This window comes from Eptatretus burgeri, chromosome 13 (assembly GCF_056783735.1).
Source record: "Eptatretus burgeri isolate ZD-2024b chromosome 13, Ebu_testis_v1, whole genome shotgun sequence".
NCBI lineage: Eukaryota > Metazoa > Chordata > Myxini > Myxiniformes > Myxinidae > Eptatretus > Eptatretus burgeri.
Window position 1 is genome coordinate 77,131,044 of NC_140973.1, and position 25,477 is coordinate 77,156,520.

General features: G+C 44.1%; 1 protein-coding gene across 9 annotated transcripts in view; it reads left to right on the forward strand.

Annotated features, from left to right (window-relative positions):
* The window catches only part of LOC147014839 (sodium- and chloride-dependent creatine transporter 1-like), an 83,494-nt gene extending 67,546 nt beyond the window's left edge, over nucleotides 1-15,948 (forward strand). For all 9 annotated transcript variants that reach the window (XR_015050921.1, XM_085853195.1, XM_085853201.1 and 6 more), the window contains 2 exons: nucleotides 7,332-7,499; nucleotides 14,841-15,948. Coding sequence is in view for 8 of the 9 variants with exons in the window: in XM_085853195.1 (XP_085709321.1) it covers nucleotides 7,332-7,499; nucleotides 14,841-14,996 (324 nt within the window). In the remaining variant the exon portion in view is untranslated. The remainder of the gene's footprint in view (nucleotides 1-7,331; nucleotides 7,500-14,840) is intronic.
* Nucleotides 15,949-25,477: the final 9,529 nt, after the last annotated feature.

The following is a 25,477-nucleotide window of genomic DNA, read 5'->3' on the forward strand; positions in this document are numbered from 1 at the left end:
CGTCTGTCGGTGGCGATGTTGCTCATCCGTGGGATTCGCCGTGGCTGGCGAAAAGATGGCGGCGCAATGGAGATGAAGGTGAGGCGATGTTGGAGTGTTGTGGTGGGGATGGCGCGGTTGTTGAGAGGCGGTTGTGGTTGGCGCTGAGGTGGGGATGGTGTGGTGGTTGTTCCAAAATAAAGATGGCAAAAGAATAATGGCTGACTCAAAGATCACAGCCCAGTTACACGAATAAATCCCTTTAGACATCGATGGGGAAATCTAATCTAAACACACACTTATCGACATAACTGATCTCTGGGAAGCCTGAATGGTGTTCTGTGAATTTCCACAACCGTAACAATATATATGTATATGTAATTACGCACTCAGGTGGGTAATTGAACCCAGGTCCTCTGGTGAACCGTACCAGTGCTCTGACATCTGGGTGACCCACCAGTTAAGCATGCAGTTCTCCCACATATAGAATTGCCACAATCTTTCCGTTGCTGCTTCTGGGACACTTACTGCCAACCATAGGAGCATCTGGAATTGGCCCCCCACAGGAGGAAGGCACTCTTGTGGACAGTCTGCAGCTGCTCTTCATGACACTCGACTTCATCTCTCACCTGTGAGTGGAGGGAATAACCAATTGGCTCTCACCTAATCAATTAAACCCAAGTGGCTTGGTGAGAGATGTGAGTGGGTCTTCGTTTTTCAGTCATGTGTTGACTGCTTTTGACGTTTACACGTGGTACATGCTTGGGAGCCTCAGTGGTGCATGTTTCTGTTCTGCGTTGTCGCTGATGATTCTCCAAGTGACAAAACTGGTCTGGCAGCTGATGGGGTGTGTAGCATTGGGATTGTAATGCATGTATTATTTGTGAACGTCTTTACAGCTGTGGAGGAACTCTGGGAAGGGTTTGAAATGGCAAAGGGCTTACCTTGATTGCCTTTCATGGTTGCTTTATGCAGCTTCTTTGGCTGGTAGAGCATGGGAGGAGTCAATTAATTTATATATTTTCATATTTATGTATATATATATATATATATATATATATATATATATATATATATATATATATATATATATATATATATATATATATATATATATATATATATATATATGTATGTGTGTGTATTGTTACATGGAAAAGGTGGGGATCCACAGGTGGTAGACTGTGATCACATAGGTTCGATTTCCCCTTGGATGAGATATTTGTCAGAGTTGACTTGTTTTGTTGATCATGTGCCAAGGAGATGGTGAGTATTACGTTTAGCACAGTATAGAGTAAAGCTGTGTTACGTAAAACAGGTGAAGCAGGGTGGAGGACTTGTGGGCACTAAGGCACCAGAAAGCGCATTGTGCTTGTCAAGGAAACCATGCTGGGGCGTTTGGCCAGCACACTGCAAGCCATGGTGGTAAAGTCTGCTATGGGGCCTTGGAGAGCGCTGGCATGCTGGATCATGTGGCACCGCATACCAGAAGCAGTGGCCGATGACAAGTCGTAAAATGGGGGAAGGCCAGAGGACCCGCCATGCAGGAGGGCAGAATCTCTTTGGAAAATGACCAGAGTAGCCTGTGGAAAATGACCTTGGAAGAGACAACGTCTCCTCTCTTTGTGCTTCATCGTCTGTGCAGGAAGGACTTGTTCTGGAGAGTCGTGGGTTCAGATGCCACAATCCCATGCCTCCAAACAGCATCACTCCTGCTGACAGCCACCCTGCCTGCTCTGAGTAGCCCTTCGCTTTGTGCTACGGTGACCCGTACGCCACACATCAGCTCGTGTCTGCCACAAGCCCTCGCCTGCCCTTGTGTTTCTCATTTGTGTCTGGTATTTGGAACCATTAAAGGGTTCTTTATTTATGTCTGTTGTGCATAAGTTCGGTTTTTTTTATAATGTACTATACTCTGCTATCACAGAGTGTCGGTGCCACTAAAGCACCTTCCTGAGCAAGCGTTTTACTAGGTGGTTTACCATTGGCTTCCCAACAGTATTTTGGGCAGGATCCAACCCTGTCTATGGATTATTCACCTTTGCAGGAACTTCCTATTATCCATCTGCTTGGATTGGATATCACTTCAAATCCTCAGCTGGGAAAGCTAAAAGAGTCTCCCAGCACCTTGGCTGCTTATTTTGTGCTTGGCGATACCTTCCTCAAGCTGCTATACTCAAACGGAGCAAGGCCAATATACAACCTGTCATGGAGTATTATTACCATATTTGGGCTGGTTCTCCGGCCTGTCACCTGTCTCTCTTTGATAAAATCCAGCGATGTGCTGCCATTCTGGTGGGACAAGAGTTTGCATCATCCCTGAAACCTCTCTTACTGTGCCGCTCTGTTGCTTTTTGAGCCTTTTCTATAGATACTGTCGTGGCCAAAAATATTGACACCTTTGTGCACTTTTTTTTTTTTTTCAAATAACACAATTTTCTCGAAAAATAAGTTTAAAATGACAAAAGTATTTGATCTCCACAATTTTTTATTCCACTGTTGATATTACAGAACCTTTGTTTTTTGATTCATAACGTGATAGATCCTTTTGAATCAGAAAATATAAAGAAATGACATTGATACAATTATTGACACCCTTGACTTAATATTTGGTATCACAGTCTTTTGACAAAATAACTACAATCGAGAGCTTCCTGGAGCCGTGAATGAGCTTCCGACACCTCTCCACTGGCAGTTTGTCCCACTCTTCTTGTGCAAACTGCTCCAGTTCTCTCAGATTTGAAGGGTGCCTTCTCCCAACTGCTGTTTTCAGATCTCCCCACAGGTGTTCACTAGGATTTAGATCTGGACTCATTCCTGGCCACTTCAGAACAGTCCATTGTTTAATCTTGAACCATTCTTGGGTGCTTTTTGAAGTGTGTTTGAGGTCATTATCCTGCTGCAAGACCCATGACTTTCGATGGAGACCCAGCTTTCTGACGTTGGGTTGAACATTGCGCTCCAAAATGCCTCCTTGGTAGTCTCCTGATTCCATGATGCCATGCACACATTCATGGCAGCCAGTGCCAGAGGCAGCACAGCAACCCCAAAACATCACTGAACCTCCTCCATGTTTAACAGTAGGGAAGGTGTTCTTTTCTTTGAAGGCTTCATTTTGTTTTCTGAAAACATAGATGATGTGATTTACCAAAAAGCTCTAATTTGTCCTCATCTGTCCACAGGACATTCTCTCAGAAGTATTTAGGATTGTTCAGGTGTGTTTTGGCAAACTTCAGTCGGGCTTTCTTTTGTCTCTCTCAACAGTGGGGTCCTCCTAGGTCTCCTTCCATAGAACCTCCTTTCATTGAGTTGGTGACGGATGGTGCAAGTTGAAACTGTCGTTCCTTGTGTCTGAAGGTCAGCTTGAATCTGTTTGGCAGTTCATTGAGGTGCTTTCTCCATCATTTGAACAATCCTTCGCTGCAATCTTCGATAAAGTTCTCTCTTCCGGCCACATCCAGGGAGGTTGGCTACAGTGCCACGGGCCTTAAACTTCCTGATAACATTGTGCCCAGTGGATACAGGAACATCAAGATCTCTGTAAATGAACTTTTAGCCTTGAGATTGTCCATGCTTGGCTACAATCTTGTGTCTGACCTCCTCAGACAATTCTCTGGTTTTCTTTCTTTTATCCATGCTAATTGTGGTAGACACAGTGACACAAAACAGCAGAATGACTCCTTTCCTTCCTCCAACTGGTTGAATGAGTGGTTTTAATATTGCAGGCACCTGCAACTCACCACAGGTGAGTTCATTTCCAAAGTAAAGGAGAATCACCTGCTTGAAATCTAATTATTTATCACAACTTCTTAAAGGTGCTAATAATATTGTCTGGGCCATTTTGGGATTTTTGTGTGGAATTGGCTAAGATTGAGTAATTTTTTTCAGCTGTTTTTTTTTTTTTTTTTTTTTTTTTTTTTGTTCCACTGGAAACCAAAGAAATACATATGTGGATACCAAAATATTTTTTAATTTCATCAATTTTTTTTCGGAGAAATGGTGCATTATTTGAAAAAAGTGCAAGGGTGCCAATATTTTTGCCCACGACAGTATTTCCACACGGAATGTGCTCTGAGGGTCTTTCAAAGGTTGTTCCACCTGAGCATACTTCATTGCTCGATGCATTTGGCAGCTTCTTCCATTGTATCTGTCCTAAGGAGTAAGACTTTGAGGTACTCTTCTCGTTCTTCCCCCCCCCCCCCCCGTATGGCATCACTTTGGAACACTTTACCTGCATCCGGCTTCCCCCTCAATCCTTTCTGGGCACTAAGGCACCAGAAAGTGCATTGCGCTTGGAAAGGAAACCATCAAGGGCCGCTTGGCCAGCACACTGCAAGTCATGGTGGTATCTGCTCTGGACCCTTGGAGAGCGCTGGCACGCGTAACCTGTGGAACCACACACCAGAAGCAGTGGCCAATGACCAATTGTAAACTTTATATTCAAGACGAATGTCAACAAATTCCTCCTTTCTGTTTAATTTCTCCCCTTTCCTTTGTATAGCTCCCACCTTGAGTGTCTTTTGGCTTTGTGGTGAGTGAAATCTCATTTTAAAAAAAGAAGGAATTTGTAATTTGGCCACGGTGCTGCCGATAGCTCGCCCACTCTTCATGAAGGACACCGCGGGGATATTTAACACCTACCAACTAATGTCGGTCGATGAGACACCCAGTTTAACATCCATTGGAGGGATGGCACATACATTGATAAATCACCCTGCCTTGCCTATGAAACACTGAGATGACAGTTTAGAGCTGGGTCGGGATTCAAACCAAGGTTGGTGATAGAGGCCAGGTACTTCTCGGCCATCCTATCAATCCATAAAACTGAAGGTTTTTTTTTTTTTGCATACAAAATCTAGGCTCGTGGAAGAGCGAGAACATAATGGGTCGGGATGCATCACAACAAAAGGAACAGCAGAAAGAGAGGGACAAAATAGACAATTCCAATGATGTTGAAGGCCTTGGTTTCCACGGCATCAAGCTGAGCAAGGTGTGAGGCAGGAGCGCCTGCCCAGTGGGGAGAGCACTGTTCCACCAAGCTGTGGATGAAGGCCTTGTAGGTGGATAATTGTACAGGTGTGCCAAGAAAGTACGTCTGCATGACGGAGTCTGCTGGCTTTGGAGGCCAACTTTGAAATGTGATTTGTCCAAGAAAGTTTGTGGCTGATAGTGAGACCCAAGAATTTGAGTAACTGAATGGTGTCTGATGAAGGATGAGCTCATAAGTAAGGATGCTAACTTTGAATGGTATGAAGATCGTGTTCCAGGTGTTGGCCCAATTTATTATGTCATCTAGATCAGCTCAAAGTGGTAAAAGCTCTCTTTTTACTGTGTTTGGGACTTTGGTAGAAAGCGTAATAATTAGTATATTGGTTCAAGGGTTGTTCTGTGGTGGCAGAGAGGTCATTGAATCTTAATGAGAAACATAATTGGTTCCCAAAATACAAGCTTTGGGTGACTGGCTTCCATGGGGACAGAGAAAATAAATTCCTTTCTCATATTATCGTCAAAACGATATAATGGAGGAATCCACTTTTTATTTTATTTGTTTAGTAAATGCGATTCAATGAATTTTATGATTAGTCTCGTCCCGAAGGAGTTGCAAGACTATTGCAACATGCGTGGTCGTGTCTATATTTGCGCTTAAATTTTTTTTTTCTCTTGTCCAATCGATGCAAAATTAAACACAGGAGGGAGTCCCCATGGAGAATATTTTATTGACAACTGACATCGTCGGTCACGTAGTATGGCAACCATATTGGATTGAAAAAAAAAACTGACATTTCCAAAACCACTCAGCGAAATAAATAAATATAATAATAATAATAATAAATCAATTGAAACTTGACATGTGGTGGGGCAACTTAGCATAACAATTGTGCATTTTGTGAGGAAAGCACCAAATTTGGCACACTAGTAGCCTATCATATTATGAACAGATTTGGATATTGGGCCATCTCAAAATTTTTGATGGCAGTGGGAAATGGCTGCCACAGCCATCAGCGGGTGAATTTGAGATGGCCCAATATCCAAATCTGTTCATAATATGTTAGGCTACTAGTGTGCCAAATTTGGTGCTTTCCTCACAAAATGCACAATTGTTATGCTATATTTAGCTAAGTTGCCCCACTAATGTCATAAATTCCTCATGGGGTATATAGTATGACAATGACATCATTGGTGGAGTGCTATTCCAGCCATAATTGGTTGAATCTAAATCCTTACTGAAAAATGTGAAACTTCATTAATCTGGAATGTGAGTGAAGACTTAAATTTATGACGTCATCGGTCACGTGGACTGGTGGCCATATCGAATTGAAAATAAAAATGTAAAACATCTTCTCGGGAACCGCCTGATAGATCAATCCGAAACTTCATACATATGATCGACCAGCCATGGGAATATAGTTTGAAAGTTTTTTTTTTTTTTTTTTTTTTTTTTCTTATTCTCCTTTATTGACACAATTTGTCCTTGATGTGATGATATTGTTAAATATCCCAATAATCAATTGATCATCAATAAAGCTACGAATAATGGCAATGTATGTGCATAATAGTGTGCATGGATGATACGGGTATATGGTCCATAATATCTTCGACCCCATCAGGGAAGGGGGAAAAAAAAAAACAAAGTTGAGGAACTGACTGCCAGAACACGAGCAATCACCTGAGCGATCCTTTACAAGTACTCGCAGCCTAAAATTTCCAGCATCCATAGGTGAGCCAGTGAGGATGAAAAAACAAAATCAATTCAACTTAAGGTGTGCGTGCGTGTTTTTATAACAGTAGCATGTTCAGTTAACGATGGTATTTTTGTTCAGAATTGGCACACGAGGCTCGACAATGTGCTCAAGAATGCTGTTCTCGTTTTGGTCTTGAATTCATTCTGAGTTCATCCATCCTTTGAATTCATTCTGAGCATTTTCTGAAAGCTGTTCTTGCAGTGGGGTCGCCGGAGTTTTATGTAAAATAATTTTATTGTGTGGCATTGCTCCAATGTAAGGGACATACTCTGACAGCCTTGCAGAATTTGAGTCACGATTGCAATGTGAACAAATTAATTGCTGTTTGAATCTTACATTTTATTTAAAAATGCTGTTTTAAAGCGTTTATTATTGTTCTCAAAATCACTGCTCGTGCAGATGCATATTTTGGGAATTTTTTTGTTTTTTAACAAACTTCCACTGATCTAATTTAATTTGTAGATAATAATTTCTATCCCTTGAGTGTTGGATGAATAATTTTCTAATCTGTTGCCTAACAGTCTTTACCAAAGTTCCCTTCACACTAAAAATTCCACAAGTTCATCCCAGATATTGTACTCTTTTTCTTTCTTTCTTTTTCTCTTGCAGAGTATATTTATTTTCATGTTGGTTCAACATCAAAGCCCAAAGTTCAAGAGTTATGTGTACCCTGCATGGGGTGAGGCCATTGGATGGCTCATGGTTCTGTCCTCGATGCTCTGCTTGCCTTTAACCTTGTTGTTCTTGCTGTTGAGGCACAAGGGCAACTTTATCCAGGTACGGGGTTTGGCTCGGGGACTTCCTCTGATGATGGATGTTTGCTGGTCATGTGCCACTCGGCCTGTAAGGTGTGCTGGGTTGGCCTATTGGTGTCCCATCTCAACCGTTGGCTCGTGTTGTTGGGAACATCGGTCCAAATCCCACAAAACATGTTTGTCCATTGCCTACAAATGTCCTTGTAATTCATGTAATAGTACACTGATATCTTTGTCCAGCATGTGATATACTGTCCTATATGTACAAGCTCCTCCTTTTAGACTAATGCTAAAAAAAATTAAATCCGTCACACAGGCCCTTCAAACAACCCCTATAATCAGTGTCATCACTCGGTTCCATTCACGTGGCTCTTCTTAAACCCCCCAATTCATCAATTGAAGTCATTGCCGAGTTAAAGAATTACATCACTTTTGTCTTGATCTATAAAAATCGTCTATTGTGTAAGCCCGACTCGAGCATTTTTGCATTGTTTTTGGCAAATTGCAACAAGGAAGTTTAAACATGGGAAGAGACTGGGTTCATGGGTTGTGAATTTCGTACAGACACGGTGAATCAATCGATCAATTGAATCGTGTTTTAAATACTGTATTTCCATCCATTCTTCAACGCTCATTTCATTTAAATCAACATTTGTGTTCCTTTACTTATTTTTTTAACAATGGACCCATCCATTTTGATTTGTAGACGGGGGATTTGTCGAGGAGCTAACACACAATGACTTTGCTCCTGAAATACACCCGATGATCACAACGAAAGTGCAGGAAGGACAACAAAATTTTGTTCCCCAGCTGAAGAGGTTTCTGCTAATAAGGCCTAAAAATAAATTGATGAGTTGCTGGTAACCCGACCTATCCCAATAATTCGTGTCGACCCCAATATATATTTGCGGGGGTGGCCATTTTATGACCGCTATGCATGGCATTACTCTGTGCCATTGTTGACCGCTGTGGTCTCAGCAGACAAAAATACCCCCAAAGGGTGTAATCGAGGATTTTTGTCAATTGGAAAGGGTCTAATATCTGAATATACAAGATTTTCAGGGATGATGAATGGGAGATTAGTATTCTTCAATTCTTTCATATGTCCTGTTGGGCCATGTTGATGATCTGCTGGCTTTATCACTGCTGTGACCAGGTTCACTGTTTAAAGGAAACCTTACAGGGAGACTAAATTGGTGTCATTTCATCCTCTAACTTGTGTACACAATACTGTTTTACCCCTAATTTGGTATGTGTCACAATGGACATGTTAAAGTTCATGATTCTATATATTTTCAACTATCAACATACGCATACTGCTTGGAAAGATGTAGAACTGGACTGCTTCCATATAAACATGTCCAAAAATAAATAAAAATCCCTCTTGACCTACTCCATTCATTGAGCAGCATGTTACCGGAAACCCAACATTTTTTTTTATTTTTGGGCCTAATTGCAATGCCCCTCTGCGAGCACTGCATTGGAATGGCAATTTTATAAGTCTGATTTGACCCCATCTGGGGGGTGAGGGGGTGGGAGAGTTGGGAGATTCAGGAACTGACTGCTAGAACACAAGCACTCACCTGAGCGATCCCTTGAGTATTCACAAATCTGCAGCATCCACAGATGAGCTAGTGAGGATGAAAAAAACACAAAAACAAAATCTGTGTCTGTGTGTGTATGCGTGTGTGTGTACGCGTGTGTGTACGCGTGTGTGTGTACGCGTGTGTGTGTGTACACGTGTGTGTGTGTACGCGTTTGTGTGTGTACGCGTTTGTGTGTGTACGCGTGTCTGAAAATCATAGGAAAAGAACAGGGCTTGGCTGACCGATCACAAAATTTTGCAGATGTGTTGGTAGTATCCAGGGTCAGGTCTTGGGTACACAAATCAATCCCCACCCCTTCTGCAAGTGGTTGGGGGCAGGTAGTGGGGGCTGGGAGGGAGACAGTTTTCTCTTGTATACGTACCACAGTGCAAGTGGTTTCCTGACCCCTGCTGCAGATGGAGATTTATTAGTTACGGCACAAAATATATTTGCCCCACCTCTCCCACTGGCCCCCCAAGCTGCTCCCAAAGAAAGTGCTATTTCTCGTAATACAGGGTTTTTAAAAAATTTTAATATTATGATTTTTAAATTCGAGAACCTCAAATAATTCCCATACACAATAAACGATATTTGTTGGGAACCTAATATTTTATGTCAATGTAGCCTAATTTTACTGAAAGAAGTGAGCTGATCCTGAGAGTTATCAGGTTTCACGCGATTCATCACGTGACCCGGCAGTGACATTTAACGTTTTTCACTCTGTCACGCCATGGTGCTCACTGTGGAAGAACTTGTGTTTCTCGTCGAACATTACATCAATAACACATCCTTTAGGGAATGTCAAATTGCAGTTAAAAATTGCTTTGGTGGTTTATGAAACCTTCAAAATCGGTGATATGGAAACTGGTGAAGCAGTTCAGAGAAACCGGTTGTGTGAAAGTTAAAAAGCAGGTGCACCAGAGAAAGTGGATGAAGTGCGGGAAAAATGGAAGCAAGCACGAAGAAATCTCTGAGACGTTTCGCACAACAAGCTCACTGTTTATATTCCAGTGCAAGGAAGGGGGTCAAAACACTCAAACTTTATCCCTACAAAATTCATGCAGTACATCAGTTACTGGAGTCGGATAAAGAGAAACCTGTAGCCGACTGAGTGGCTGCAGAGGATAGTAAGAGAACAAGACAATGTTTTGAATGTTATGCTTTTTGACAGACGAAACATGGTTTTTTCTTTCTGGGCATGTAAATTCCCAAAACACTCGTTTATGAACACTAACAGCTTATGCATTGCTTGAAAGGCCATGGCATTCCGAGAAAATTGGTGTTTGGTGTGTTGCAAGTCGGCAAAGAATCATTTCTCCAATTTTCTTCTCAGAAACGGGAAACTCAGAACGTTACATCAACATAATCCACGAGTTTCTTTCGCACCTTACAGAAGATGAAATCAACCAAGGATGGTTTCAGCAAGACTGTGCCACGAGTATGCCTGGTGTTGGCTTATGGTTATGGTGGTGGGCTTGGGATCCTAGAATCCTGAGTTCAAATCCTGCTCAGCTGTTTAGTTGATATCAGGTGGGGTTGACCCTGCCTGTCATCCTTCCGAGGTCGGCAAAATGAGTGCTAGCTTGCTGGTATACTGTCGGAGTGGCGACCCATCCAGGATTGTACCCAATAGCCAAGGAGATTGCTGAGGCAGCACCAACGCTCTGCACAGAGTATGGTCCCAATGGATGGATGGATGGATGGTGACACGAGTCACACTTCGCAATAGAGTATGAACGAACTTTGGCTATTCTTTGACTGTGTAGTGTCCAAGTCATTATGACCACCTCGATCCCCAGATCGTACGTCGCTAGATTTATTTTTGTTCGGATATTTGAAGGATATAGTGTACGCTACAAATCTACGCACTCTTGTTTCATTTAAAAGCAATAATCAGTGACACAATCAGCAATATTCCCCAAGAAATGCCACACTCTATGTCAGAGAGCATGCTGCAAAGAATGACTTTGTACCTGCAACATGCTGGTGGATACTTTCAGCACTTCATTTAAGGTAATCCATTGTGTGGATAATGCCATGTCTTTCTGTAACATTATGGTACATTCATGCAAAATATTAGGTTCCCAACAGATATAGTTTTTAGTGTATGGAAATTATTTAGGGTTCTCGGATTTTTTATGAATCACCCTAAATAAATCCAGTAAATGAATTTAAATATCTCGGGTACATTGTAACATCGAATGCATTGATCCCCAACCAGTGGGCCGCATGCGGCCCGCAGAGCCCTATACTGCGGCCCGCGAGGACTTTCCAATCAAAACACATTTCCATGTCACAATTTTAAAGGGGTTTTCACAATGCCACTGCCGGCCGGCGCCGTGACCTGAAAAGCCTTACACAATGCCGCTGCCGGCCACTGCCGCTTAAGGCCCTGTCACACCTTGACGTTTTAGCCAGCGTATGGCAAGATATCAAAATGTATGTAAAACGCTGGTGTACGCTGAACTATTGATGTTTTTTTTAAGTTTTGGGCATATAATAACGTGTTGGACGTATGCATAATGTATTAGTAACGTACACAGAACGTTTCAATCACATAAAGATAACTTATATCAATGAATGCTGAGCGTGTTGTTGGCGTTCACAACCTATGCCCAACAATAGTGTAACTTATGCAGAGCGCGCGGCAGCATATCGCCGACGATCACGTGGCGTAGGCTATGAATAGGCTGCGGCTCGACGATTCAAATCGTAACCACACTAGACATCGAAGTGTGAAGCCGCTGTCACACCTTGACGTTTTAGCCAGCATATGCTGTCGTATGAAAAATTTGCCGAACCAAGCTGGCACACGTCAAATACCTTATGGGTAAGTTTTGTATGCGTTAAGAGCACGCTGGCAGACATCGTAGCACGCTGGCATACGTCGTCATACGCCGAGTACGTCGAAATTTTCAGCATGTTGAAAATTTCTCGACGTACTTGGCCTATGACACACGTTCCGCATACGCTGGCATAAGTTGTAGGCACGTTACGCGATCGTTGACGCACGTCGATGACACGTTACTTGTACGTTTCTCATAAGTTGAAACACGTCGACGTAATGGTTAGCGTCAGTGTTCCAGACTCCCTGATTTTTATTATTATTATTTTTTTTTCGGTATGACTGTGATGTTGACACTTCGATTTCTAGTGCGGTTATGATTCAAATCGTTGAGCGGTAGCCTATTAATTATATTGTATTATAACCACACTAGAAATCGAAGTGTCAACATCACCGTCATACCGAAGAAAAATAAAAAAACAAAAAAAAAAAACAACGGAGTGTGGAATACTGACGCTAACCATGACCTTGACGTGTTTCGACTTATGAGTAACGTGTGTCAACGATCGCGTAACATGCCTACAACACGTTACTCATAGGTTAGAAATAAGTTTCGGTTATGCTAAACATTACCTCGACGTGTTTCGACTTGTGAGTAACTTACAAGTAACGTGTGTCAACGATCACGTAACGTGCCTACAACTTATGGCCAAGCGTATGCGGAACGTGTGAGTCGTACGCTGGCATACATCGAAAAATTTCAAGCATGGAAAATTTGTCTAACACCTCGGCGTACTACAACGTATGCCAGTGTACAAAGACGTATGCCAGCGTACTACGAAAAAAAACCAGCGTACTATGACGTATGCCAGCATGCTCTTAACGTATACAAACTTACCCATAACGTATTTGACGTGTGCCAGCGTTTTAGCCAAATTTTGCATATGTCAGGCATATGTTGGCTAAATAGTCAAGGTGTGACAGGGCCTTTACCGCCGGGAGGAATCAAATCAATTTGCATCAATAAAACTCGATATAATGCATCAATTTTTTTTCTGGCTCCCAACATCCTTGGGAGTAGTGAATGCGGCCCATGGGATCAAAAGGTTGGGGACCACTGATCTAATGGGAAAGTATCAAACGACCAAACAATAAGAGTAAGAGCTTGAACACTTTAAAATTGCTTTTGTGGATAAGGAGGGATGTATCATAAAAGGTTGAAATGAATATAATTCAATGGGATAGTTACACCCATTTTTATTTTCAGATCATCCAGAGGGAACACTGGATTCCTTTGAAATATGCTTGTTGAGAAAAACATGAAACGCAATGATTTTACAAGAAATGAGGCGATCAGGAAAAGTCTAAAACGAATTGCAACGAGTGCATTGTCATGTAAATCTTGACTGCAATGGTTTGGACGTATTGAAAGAATGAATGAGCAAAGACGAGTGAAAATATATATATATATATATATATATATATATATATATATATATATATATATATATATATATATATGCATACATACATATGTACCAGAGCAGGATGAACAGTACAAGGCCAATGTGTAGCTCAAGAACCAGATTGAAGCAAATAGTGAAGGAGCTAATGGAAGCTCGAATTAATAGGGAAGAAGTACAAATCCCTGTGTCGTAAGAGGCGACCAGGGTTGCGTCAGGAAGGGCATCTGGCGTAAAACCTGTGCCAAATCAGTATGCGGATCATAACGGATGATCCGCTGTGGCGACCCCCTAACGGGAGCAGCCGAAGGAAGAAGAAGTTCAAAATGTAGCTTGAGATAGGAAAGAGCGGAGAGATGTCATTCTGGCCTTGTGCTCCATTTCAGAGGGAAGAGAATGATTTAAAAACACAACATGAGCATTTCCCATGTTTTGTGCATGAGAAATACTCGCTCTCTTCAGGGGCATTGGCAAGTCATCTACCCCTCCCCCCTACTCCCCCATTCACAGGGAGGGGTGGTTATTTGTGCCCACGGCCTAACCCTGGGTGTTGCCAATATGTGTGCAAATTTTGGCAGAAATTGGCCCCAGCCCTTTTATTTATTTATCCCCCCCCACTCTATGATTTTCAGATGTACACACACACACACACACACACACACACACACACACACACACACCACACACACACACACCACACACACACACACACACACACACACACACACACACACACACACACACACACACACACACACACACACACACACACACACACACACACACACACACACACACACACACACACACACACACACACACACACACACACACACACACACACACACACACACACACACACACACACACACACACACACACACACACACACACACACACACACACACACACACACACACACATACACACATACACACATACACACATACACACATACACACATACACACATACACACATACACACATACACACATACAGACATACACACATACACACATACACACATACACACATACACACATACACACATACACACATACACACATACACACATACACACATACACACATACACACATACACACATACACACATACACACATACACACATACACACATACACACATACACACATACACACATACACACATACACACATACACACATACACACATACACACATACACACATACACACATACACACATACACACATACACACATACACACATACACACATATACACATACACACATTTGAGACCTGGGAGGGCTCTGTTCCACCTTCTGAAGGTAACAAATGTGGAGATAACAAACATACATACATAATACATACATAAAATTGCTTTATTTGATATAGTACGATGTGTGTTCCCCCCCTTGTATTTTAGGACACCAAATACTGTGTGTGTGTGTATAAAATCTTTCCCCCCCCCCCCCCGCCCCAGTGTTTCTCTATTTTGAATATTAACCCCTACATCCCCTTGATCTTCTCGGTCCCACCCTCCAGCGTTTCAAGGAGCTCAACAGGCCTGTTATTGGTGCTCACGTCGAAGAATACAAGCGGAAGATGGAGTCTGCATCTGTCCGTTTAAACGGTGATGATTCTGAGAAGGGCATCCTCCTGGTCGGGATGCCACAGCCAGGGAGGGGAGAGCAGTCGTAAAGAATCGTGCACTTTTTGGGGATTAGAAGGGTATAATTGATTGTCATCATTTCTCCTCCTCCTCCTCCTCCTCCTCCTCCTCCTCCTCCTCCTCCTCCTCCTCCTCCTCCTCCTCCTCCTCCTCCTCCTCCTCCTCCTCCTCCTCCTCCTCCTCCTCCTCCTCCTCCTCCTCCTCCTCCTCCTCCTCCTCCTCCTCCTCCTCCTCCTCCTCCTCCTCCTCCTCCTCCTCCTCCTTATCTGGACACATCTTGTCTTCACATTAAGATTTCATCCCTCTGCAAACATCGAAGGGATGACTGGTTTGTTTCAGTTGCCCTTTTGAATGAAAGATTAATCGCTTTATCTTGCCGTAAAAGTGATTGTTTCACCTCCACGGTGCAGACCGCTCTTTGTGGTGATGTTGGGAATGAAATGGCTGAGGGTGAAAAATAACAAGTACGTTGGCTCTGCATCCTGATGTCGTATTTTTTGACGGCATGATGTGAAGAGGCCAAGTTTGACAAAGCCTTGAGTGGTTTTCATCATACTTGGTAAGACATGGCTCGCTGTCACTGAAGCCTCCTGTGCTGCACCATTTCGATAAACCCCAATATTTGCCAAAAAAAGTCATTTAACTTGGGAATATTGGACATAGAAGAAGAACTCTCAAACCGTAAGTAGTTGTACTTGTGGTTAGTCATTGTGCACTTTGAACCGCTGTTGAACGGACTTGTGACAGTTTGCTGGTCTCACACATTGCACAAGGTGAAGGGTCAGGGTTAAATGTTTCAATATGGTTATATGTGAACCATCTGCCCACTGTATGTAACTACCACAATGATTGTAACCATTACTGGTGGCAATGTATGCTGGGTGATGGGGGGGGGGAAAAAATGATTTTGAATATTTTTTTTTTCTGATGGTGAAGGAAGTTTTGGTGTGTCACACTTACAGTAAAATGAAGTTTCTTTAACGTGCTGTTTTTGTTCTTTAAAAAAAAAAAAAAAATTTTTTACCCATCTCGCCCACACTGCAGCCATTCTACCACAAGCTGTTTGTCCCACGTGTTCTTGCTGCTCGTAGTACATGTAAGCCGCTTCGTTATTTTGTGCGTTTGGCACATCACAAACAGCCCTTTCTCGGTTATCGTGTTTCAAAACAATTGCAAAGGTTACCAGAAATAGTCATGTGACTACTTCTGGTAACCATTCCATGGTTCGTACCACGGCTCTACCATAATTCGACCATATGAAATGGCTTCCTCGGGCATGGTTTGTTCTGGCATCTGAGTGGCCTTATTCGACACTCGTGCACTTGCTAGTTTTTATTTTGTATACAAAGTCGAGGCTCATGAAAGAGCGAGAACACTAAACCGATGAGAAGGCAACATAGCAATAAGACGAGCATAAAGATTGTGATGTGGTTGGTGGGGGAAAGAAAGACAAAACGGAGGGAGATCTGGCCAAGCAAAGGTTGTGTGGAGGACTCGTGGGGTGGACAAGATGGATACAGAATGAAACTCGGGGAGGGAAAAAAACAAACTAACGGGGAAACGCGCCTCGGGGCATGATGGTTAACGGGTAGAAAATATCATGGTTTTGGATTTGGGGGGTGGGGGAGGGGGGATGATCTGAGATTGTGGTTATCAGCTGTCTTGAAGACTATGAGATGAAAAATGAGATTGTGAAGTGAATGTGGAAATGTTTTCCACAGGTGGGGAAAAATGAGGAATGAATAAGTCATGGTGAGTAGTGATTCTGAATTTTGGGAGTTTCACCAGCAGAGGGTTGATGGTGGGTTGCATGCGCTCTGAAGAAACATGGGGTTGGGGTGGACAAAGCACTGAAGGAGCAGAGAGGGTGCAAGACCAAAAAGGAGGTGGTAGATGACAGAGTCCACCGAACTGTCTGTGACGGGAAAGTTAAAGGCCCATAGACTCAACCTCATTGTGGGAGATTCCAATAATCTTGAAGGCCTTGGTTTCCATGACGTCAAGCTGAGCAAGAGGTGAGGCAGAGGGGAGAGCAGTACTCCATCAAGCTGCAGTTGAAAGTGGATAGGAGGTCAGGTCTGCCAAGGAAGGACTTTGTATAACAGAGGATGACCAATAGGCAACTGGCTTTGGAGGCCAACTTTGAAATGTGGTTTTCCAAAAAAAAGATCATGGCTGATAGTGAGACCCAGGAGTTTGTGACTGAACTTCCTCAAGGGGATTGTGAAGAAAGTAGATTGGCGTGGTGGGGATGGAGTTTGCCAGACTGAGATTTTTCAGGCTTGCAAGACATATTCCAAGTGTTTGACCAGCCTATGACTTTGTCAAGATCTGAATAGAGGGTAGAGGCTGCGACATGCCCATTTGAAGGATGAGTGATATCATGGCACTGGGTGGAGTCATCATTGTGTAGATAAATGGGATTTTTCAGAGTAGGAATAGGATTGGGCCCAGAACACTTCTTTGGGGCACTCAACCTTTAATAGGGAGGGGAGGGGGATATGAAAGGATTCTGTTGAGTACCACACATTCACTACAAGAGTAGAGGAAGTCAGTAACCCATGTGTGGAGTTGGCCTTGGATGCCATAGGCAGACAGTTTGGAGAGTAAGGCGAGATGCCAGACTGAATCAAAAGCTCGCGATACGCCCAGAGAGACGGCCCTGATCTTATGTCTCGTATTGAGAGCTTCCATCCATTGTTGGGAGAGTAGAAGCAGCATGTCCAAGAGAGAGTTACCAGGTCTGAAACCAAATTGGTGATCTGAGATGAGGTTGTTGGAGAAAAGGAATTATTTTGTCAACTGCAATGATTGATTCCATGACCTTGCTGATTGTAGGTAAGCTAATTGGTGTGTTTTTGAAACTTTTTATGTAATGCTGTGATGTTGGTGGATTTCCAGGCGGATGGAAGATGGTGGTGGTGGTCGTATGGCAGTTTAGCTGCCGGGGAAGCTATCATTTCTTGAAGCACAACTGTGTCGCTGATGCAGGGCCCCTCTACCAGTACACACACTGGAACTGGTACTCATTTCGCTGACCTCGGAAGGATGACAGGCTGAGTCAACCCCCCTGGTGTATTAATTCAGCGGCAGACGGGGCTTGAACTCAGGACCCTAGGGTCCCAAGCCGCCACCCTAACCACTGAGCCAACACCAGGCTAGATGGAAGATGATCTAGGGTAAATGATAGTTTGAAAAGGGCAGAAAGGGGAAGTGCAAGAGCAGCAGAGCAGGTTTTAAGGACACGTGAGCCAATGCTGTCCAGTCCAGCTGCAGAATCAGCCGAGGATTGCCAGAACCTTCACGTCCTTAGCTGCAAAAGACAGAGTCCAGAAACAGTTGGGTACAATTGGATAGGGTAGGTACAGAGAGTGAGGGGTTGGGGCACAAATTTTGAAGCAAACACAGTATTGAGACATTCTCACGAGTAAAGTCGGTTGTCGTACCATTTGAAGTGAGGGAAGGGATGGAGGGGGAGCATCATTCAGAGACAGACTTAACAAGGCACTCCTTTTTGAAAACGTTCAATCTTGACATTGTCCAGATGTTTTCTGGCTCTTGAGATTGGACACCCTTGTTATGGGCTTTGTGGAATGACCTGAGATTGATTTCGTTCGGGTTTGTCTTCCAGGAGTACAATGCAAGTTGTTTCAAAGCAACCAATTCCTTACAGGATTCTGTGTACCATGGGTGGGAGCATGGATAAGATAACTGAAGACTAGATTTGATGAATCTGTGCATATGAGCATGTTTCTGTGGAAGAATTTGCAGGCTGATATTTGATATCTGGAGCAGGCGATATGAGAAGTCTTGACATGAGATGGCTGCTTGTAGTCCCTTCCAATCTGCCTGAGTGAACTGTCAGACTCGCCGGTGCTGAGGCAGCTCTGAATAGGAAGAGATGTTGACTCTCACAAACACATGATCAGATGAACCAATTTGAGCAGGATACATTGATGGGGAAGTTTGTCATCAAGTCCAGAAGGGAGAATTTGCCATTGGGAGAAATCCGGGTTGGAAAGTTCACAGAATGCGTCAGACCCGTGGAGTCACAGAAGTCCTTTGCTGAAGTGCCATGGCTGGTGAGAGAGGTACCAACACCCAGCCAATTGCTAAGGTGACCATTGAAATCACCACATATGAGGAATGGAGAGGTGGGATGAGTCGTTAAAAGCGGGTCCATGTTGTGTGAGAGAAATGTAGATGGAGTCGTCACTGTTCGGAGGATGGTACAACACAGACAAACACGAGGTGGGAGTGGAGGGGAAGTTGCAGCCAAAGTTACTCCTGTGGGTTGGGAGGTGTTTTATCAGTATGCTGACTGAGAAATAGTTTGTGATATAAAGACTGCCACCAGAGTGAGCTTCAGGCCGATCAAATCAGAGGAGCAAATGGCCTGGGAGAGACACCATAAGCAGTCAGGGATGTCCTGTGGGAGGAAGGATTCTGTAAAACAGATTGTCTGGTTTATCAGCAGTGGCTTGGATTGAGAGACCTGCAAATTTGGAGCAGAGGCCTTGGATGTTTGAGGTCCACACAATTAGGAGGTCCCGATGGGGTGTGGGGGAGGCTGGGAGGGTGCCGGATGCATTGGGAGGACACCGGACACATTGTGAGGGTGCCAGACCGGAGGGGTGAGATGGTGGTGGAGACTGGGTGGGTGCAAGATGGACTGGGGGAGGCTGAGAGGGGATGATGGTTGGGGTGGCGAAACGACTTTAGTTGATTGCAATGCTTCACAATATAATAGACTTTATACCCTTACAAGCATTGAAAAGCTTTTGACAGCATACAAGAGGCATCACCTTACATGACAGAAAATGTTTGGTGTAGCATGTTTGCCGAACATTCCAACAACCAAACGTTGCTACACACTGCTGGAGGGAGCGGTGTGAGGTGAGAGAGTGGGAGAGAGAGAGGAGTATGAAAAAAGAAAGAGAGAAATGTGAGGACTGGAGGTGGGGTTTGTAAAGAGAATGATATGTTATGCTTAATGACCGAACATGCACACAAAAAAAAACTAATGTCAGAACAGCTGCACACACGACGACACAACAGTGTTGAAATGTAATCCGCTGGCACATCTGCAAAAACTTTAATTTGTGGGAACATGAACCAACATGGAAGTTGATTGTATGACTGCTTACGTATGACGTAATGATCCCATAAAGCGTGAACATCGAAAACAAAGTGGTGCCGTATTCATATCGGTCAACTTTTAACTCGTATTGATATTTTGCAGGTTTTTTTTTGTTTACAGGGTCTCATGCTGGTGGAGGAGCTGCCGCACAAATTGAATGCACATTCATAAATAAATACATGAGATAACAGAAGACAACTTCAGACAAATACAGCCACTTACCTTGGGGTAAGTGACACTTCCAAGAGTACTCTGGGTACCAGTGACACCATCTTTACCTCTGCCACCGAAGGTGAAGGAGGTTATGTTTTCACAACTTTCTCTCTGTTAATTGCCGGAATCCTTCGGATTTCGGCAATTATGTTGGTCGGTTGTGTGTGTCATTCTGTGTGTCTGTCTGTCTGTCTGTCTGTCTGTCTGTTTGTGGGTTTGTTTGCCCTGTAGCAGCCACACCGTTTCAGCGATCATGACCAAACTGGGTACAGACGTCAGCCATGGTCCAACTTAGACACTTGTCGTTTTTGGTGAATCTAGGTCAACGGTCAAGGTCACCGAAAAACCAAAATTCTTATTTTCGCAATAACGTCCTCTAAAATGGTCATATCGACTTCAAACCAAATCCAAAATGTGCATCTTCCAATACTGCATCCAACCATATGTCTCATTGGGGTGTCACACCAACACCCTTCTTAGCGGTCGGGGATCGAATGTCAGGGGAGTCTGTTCAAAACTTTCAAATTGCGATGAAAAAGGCCATTTCAAGTCCGATTGACTTCCAAGTTATGATCATGACCAAACTAAGTGATATAACTCATTAAACAGTAGCACTATCAACTTATATGAACCAAATTGATTTCCAGGTTTTTGTTTTTTCTGAGATCATTGAGATATGACAAAGTTATTCCGGCAATTCCTTGCTCAACGAGCAATTTCATTTGTTTGTTTGTATACAGGATATCTCAAAAAGTTGTTGACGGATCCGGATGAAATTTTGTGGACAGGTTGGATTTGTGACAAGGAGGAACTGATTAGATTTTGGTGAAGATCCGATTCCGGATCTGGATGCGAGAATTATTTAATTTTTACAGCGATTCTTCACCATTGAGAGATCGGGCCAAAACGATGTCGTACTGTATAGAATGATATTTCAAAAATATATTGGACCCGATTTGTTCTCGTGGATCAGGTATTGCGTGGCGGAGGTATGTTCTCTACCGAGTGCCCGTATAATTTTATGATGTCTTTCTCTCTTTCTAGTGGGGCAATTACGGAAGAATTTCCTCCTCATGGATGCTTTCAATGCTGTCATGCAAGGAAGCAGCATCTTCCATATTTAATCTTGGGTATGTCTTGAGCTGGGGTCAGAATTGAACCACTGACCTCCCATACTCAGAGTGGATACTCTAACCATTACACCACCGAGTCTGGCCAGTTTCTTATCCTTTTTCTGTTATCTCTTATCCATCCATCAACTATTATGCAAATTTGGTTCACCTCCTAAAAGATGAATGCTCAAACAATTACTATCCTTCTTTAAAGGCCCCAATTATTTCACCTCCTGTGCGATTGGCAGGGAAGGTCTTTAGCCTATCTTTCTTGACCTGACTGGACATGCCTGATGTTTGACTGAAGGTGGTTTGAATAGGAATTTGTAATTTGTTCAGTGTGCTGCTGATAATTCGCCTACTCTTCAAAAAAGACACTAGGTTATTTGAGGTTCACCAACGAATGCTTAGCAGATGGGAGACTTTGCTGAACACACATCCAGGAGCAGAACACTTTTATGGCGTACCATCCTGCCTCCGAAGCACCAATCGGACAGTTTATTATCGGGTTGGAAATCAAACAGGTCAGGTCAGGTGTGGGAGCATGCGCCGGAGCAGCGCGTTGCTGCATCCACTTTCCGCCGGTACTCCAAGGTCCTCTGTCCGGCCATCCCCCAGGCAGATGCCTGGCCCATCCCCATCTCCTTGAGATGCCGATCAACCTGCTACAACCACGAGGCACGTGCTCAGCCTATTTGCCTCCTCACAGGCTAGAAATATATGCCAGAGGCAAATGGGTTACCTCTGCATCATCTTGGCACATATTAGTACAATACTTCCTCATTTTTTTTTTATAATGGTACAAAAGTGGTTGGGGAATAATTGGACTGTGGTGTCATCCACCAGACAAGGAACATGCCTTCCACGGCTTCAGCGACATTGCTCGCAGACACCCGCTTCTCTACCGGTGTAGTTTTATGGTCGCCGTTCGCGAAATACTTCCTTGTCCGCCTTTTGATAGTTGCCTTTGGCTAATACTAGCTCATCCGCCTCGCATCAAGGGTTCCACTATCCTTCTCAGCTACTTGAGTTTCCACGAACCGATCCAACCGGATGGGTGTTTTTTAGGAGACACCATCTCCTTACTGTATGGCTGTTCGTTCCCAAAAGGAGCTCATCTGCCATTTTTTGTCAGGCGTTGTTTTTAGTCCTGGCAGGGTGTCAGTCACTCTCCCCACTGGCAAGCCAGTGAGGGGTGTCGGTTTAGTCGCCGCCAACCCGGCCATGCTACAGGTAACATTGAGTTACAAGTTACCAGTGGACTGACCCAAAGACTGACCCGACTGACGTAATTTTGTGGAAAATCTCGATTATTCAAGTGGGTATGTTGTCCTGAAAAATAATTTCCTCCTATGTTTCATCACAAGTGAACTGATGGAAAGAATGGGGAGATGAGCAGGTTAGGCTGATGTGATGGTGGTCCTCCGGTCGAACAACAAGGTAAAACAACTCCACCGGTTTGGGATATTTAAAAAAAAAAGCATCCTTCACGACACCTCTGAACTTATCTACCTTCAACAGGTATTTGAGATGGAGTCGTAGGTATTGCATCCAATGATGTAAATCGGTATTAATGCCCTAAAAGGTAACCATCATTCATGATGCACATATACAATGGAAGTGTAACGGGAGGACGAGTGGCTGTGTCCTTTGTGTGAAGTAGAACAAAGTGCTTATTGTGACGGATCAGCCATATAGAAGAGAGTCCGTTGTGCTGAGTAATCGTACAAACCTGTACTTTGACGTGCAGGCATTCCGGTGGCTTTCCAGGGATAACAATCCCCCCTCATGGGGTTCCTGTAGAGAACAACCCGAGTCCGTGAAGAACCATTCCTCGTTCTGACTTTCTCTTTGGAAATCCCTAAGATATGCAAGTTAGTCTGAAGTAATATTCCCATCGTATAAGTTAAAATGATTATTTAACCCATTTCACAATGAAGGAAGATGAGCATATTAATGAATTGAGGTTTTGTCACTATTCAAACACTTCATTTGTAATTGCTTTTCAGAAGCAAGTCCTTCTATCTGCTGGATAAGTTGGAAACAACTTCTTCACTGATGAATCAGATCTTAAAATGAAACCTTCACCCATCAAATCACAGCCGCCTTAGCAAGGTCCGGTTCATAATCGGGTTCGAGTTCAACGTTTCGAACACCGCACGGTCTTCATCTGGGACTGTGCAGGTATATCGTGTGCCAAGTGTTCAGTACCATGCAAGAAGAGAAGGGGAGCAGTCGTCGCATGATTCCAAGTTGTTGATGGTGAGACCGAACATCATTTTCATCACCATTGTTCTGGGTGGTAGGCCTTCATTTTTGGGCACGCAACCTCATACGATGAATTTGCAATCGATCACTGGCTGACACCAATCCAAATTTTTATTACGGACCTGAGTCGTCAAAAAGTTACATGTATCCAACAAACCGTTTCAAATGGAGCACCTCGCCACCATTAGAGCATTAAAATTGCATCAGACGTGATTGACATCAGACCATTAGAGCATTGCTCGTATACTTAATTGCATGTTTTGTGTTTTTTTTTTTTTTGTGAAAACAACTTGACCTCGAATTGCATCTTTCTGCAAGAACATCTCCATATTTCACCAAACAATTGGGTTAAACCCAGGGGTGTTTGACATTTGAAATGAAACCTCAACAAATATTGAAAATAACTAATCGTGGAACGGTGTTTTGTTATTTTCAAATCCTCCAGACCTCAACTTGTACCGCTCAACAAACCTAGAGCGCATCGCCGCACATGCCCCCAGGGATCACTGCGTTTTGACAAGCCCAGAGCGCATCGCCGCACATGCCCCCAGGAATCACTGCGTTTCGACAAGCCCAGAGCGCATCACCACACATGCCCCAAGGGATCACTGCGTTTCGACAAGCCCAGAGCGCATCGCCGCACATGCCCCCAGGAATCACTGCGTTTCGACAAGCCCAGAGCGCATCGCCACACATGCCCCAAGGGATCACTGCGTTTCGACAAGCCCAGAGCGCATCACCGCACATGCCCCCAGGGATCACTGCGTTTCGACAAGCCGAGTGCATTGCTGCACGTGCCCCCAGGGATCACTGCGTTTCGACAAGCCGAGTGCATTGCTGCATGTGCCCCCAGGAATCACTGCGTTTCGACAAGCCCAGAGCGCATCGCCACACATGCCCCAAGGGATCACTGCGTTTCGACAAGCCCAGAGCGCATCACCGCACATGCCCCCAGAGATCACTGCGTTTCGACAAGCCGAGTGCATTGCTGCACATGCCCCCAGAGATCACTGCGTTTCGACAAGCCCAGAGCGCATCACCGTACATGCCCCCAGGGATCACTGCGTTTCGACAAGCCCAGAGTGCATCACCGCACATGCCCCCAGGGATCACTGCGTTTCGACAAGCCGAGTGCATTGCTGCATGTGCCCCCAGAGATCACTGCGTTTCGACAAGCCCAGAGCGCATCACCGTACATGCCCCCAGGGATCACTGCGTTTCGACAAGCCCAGAGCGCATCGCCGCACATGCCCCCAGAAATCACTGCGTTTCGACAAGCCCAGAGTGCATCGCCGCACGTGCCCCCAGAGATCACTGCGTTTCGACGAGCCCAGAGCGCATCGCCACACATGCCCCCAGGGATCACTGCGTTTCGACAAGCCCAGAGTGCATCGCCACACATGACCCCAGAGATCACTGCGTTTCGACAAGCCCAGAGTGCATCGCCACACATGCCCCCAGGGATCACTGCGTTTCGACAAGCCCAGAGCGCATCACCGTACATGCCCCCAGGGATCACTGAGTTTCCAAACACCAATGGAGCTGAAATGCCATTTTTAAAGATTACCAGCTGTCCAAGTCTATGTTGTACTTGGAAGTCGAAGGTTTGGACAGAACCTGCTGATTGCAGTGGACTACATGCCATTTTAATGCCTCATGATCTTGATGAGTGCTTGAAGCCATAAGAATGTGCATGGCACACACAGTGTGGCATTGTTAGCTCTGTGCTCTGAATCAGAGCCTCGAATGATTAACATTCGCTGATGGATAACCGACT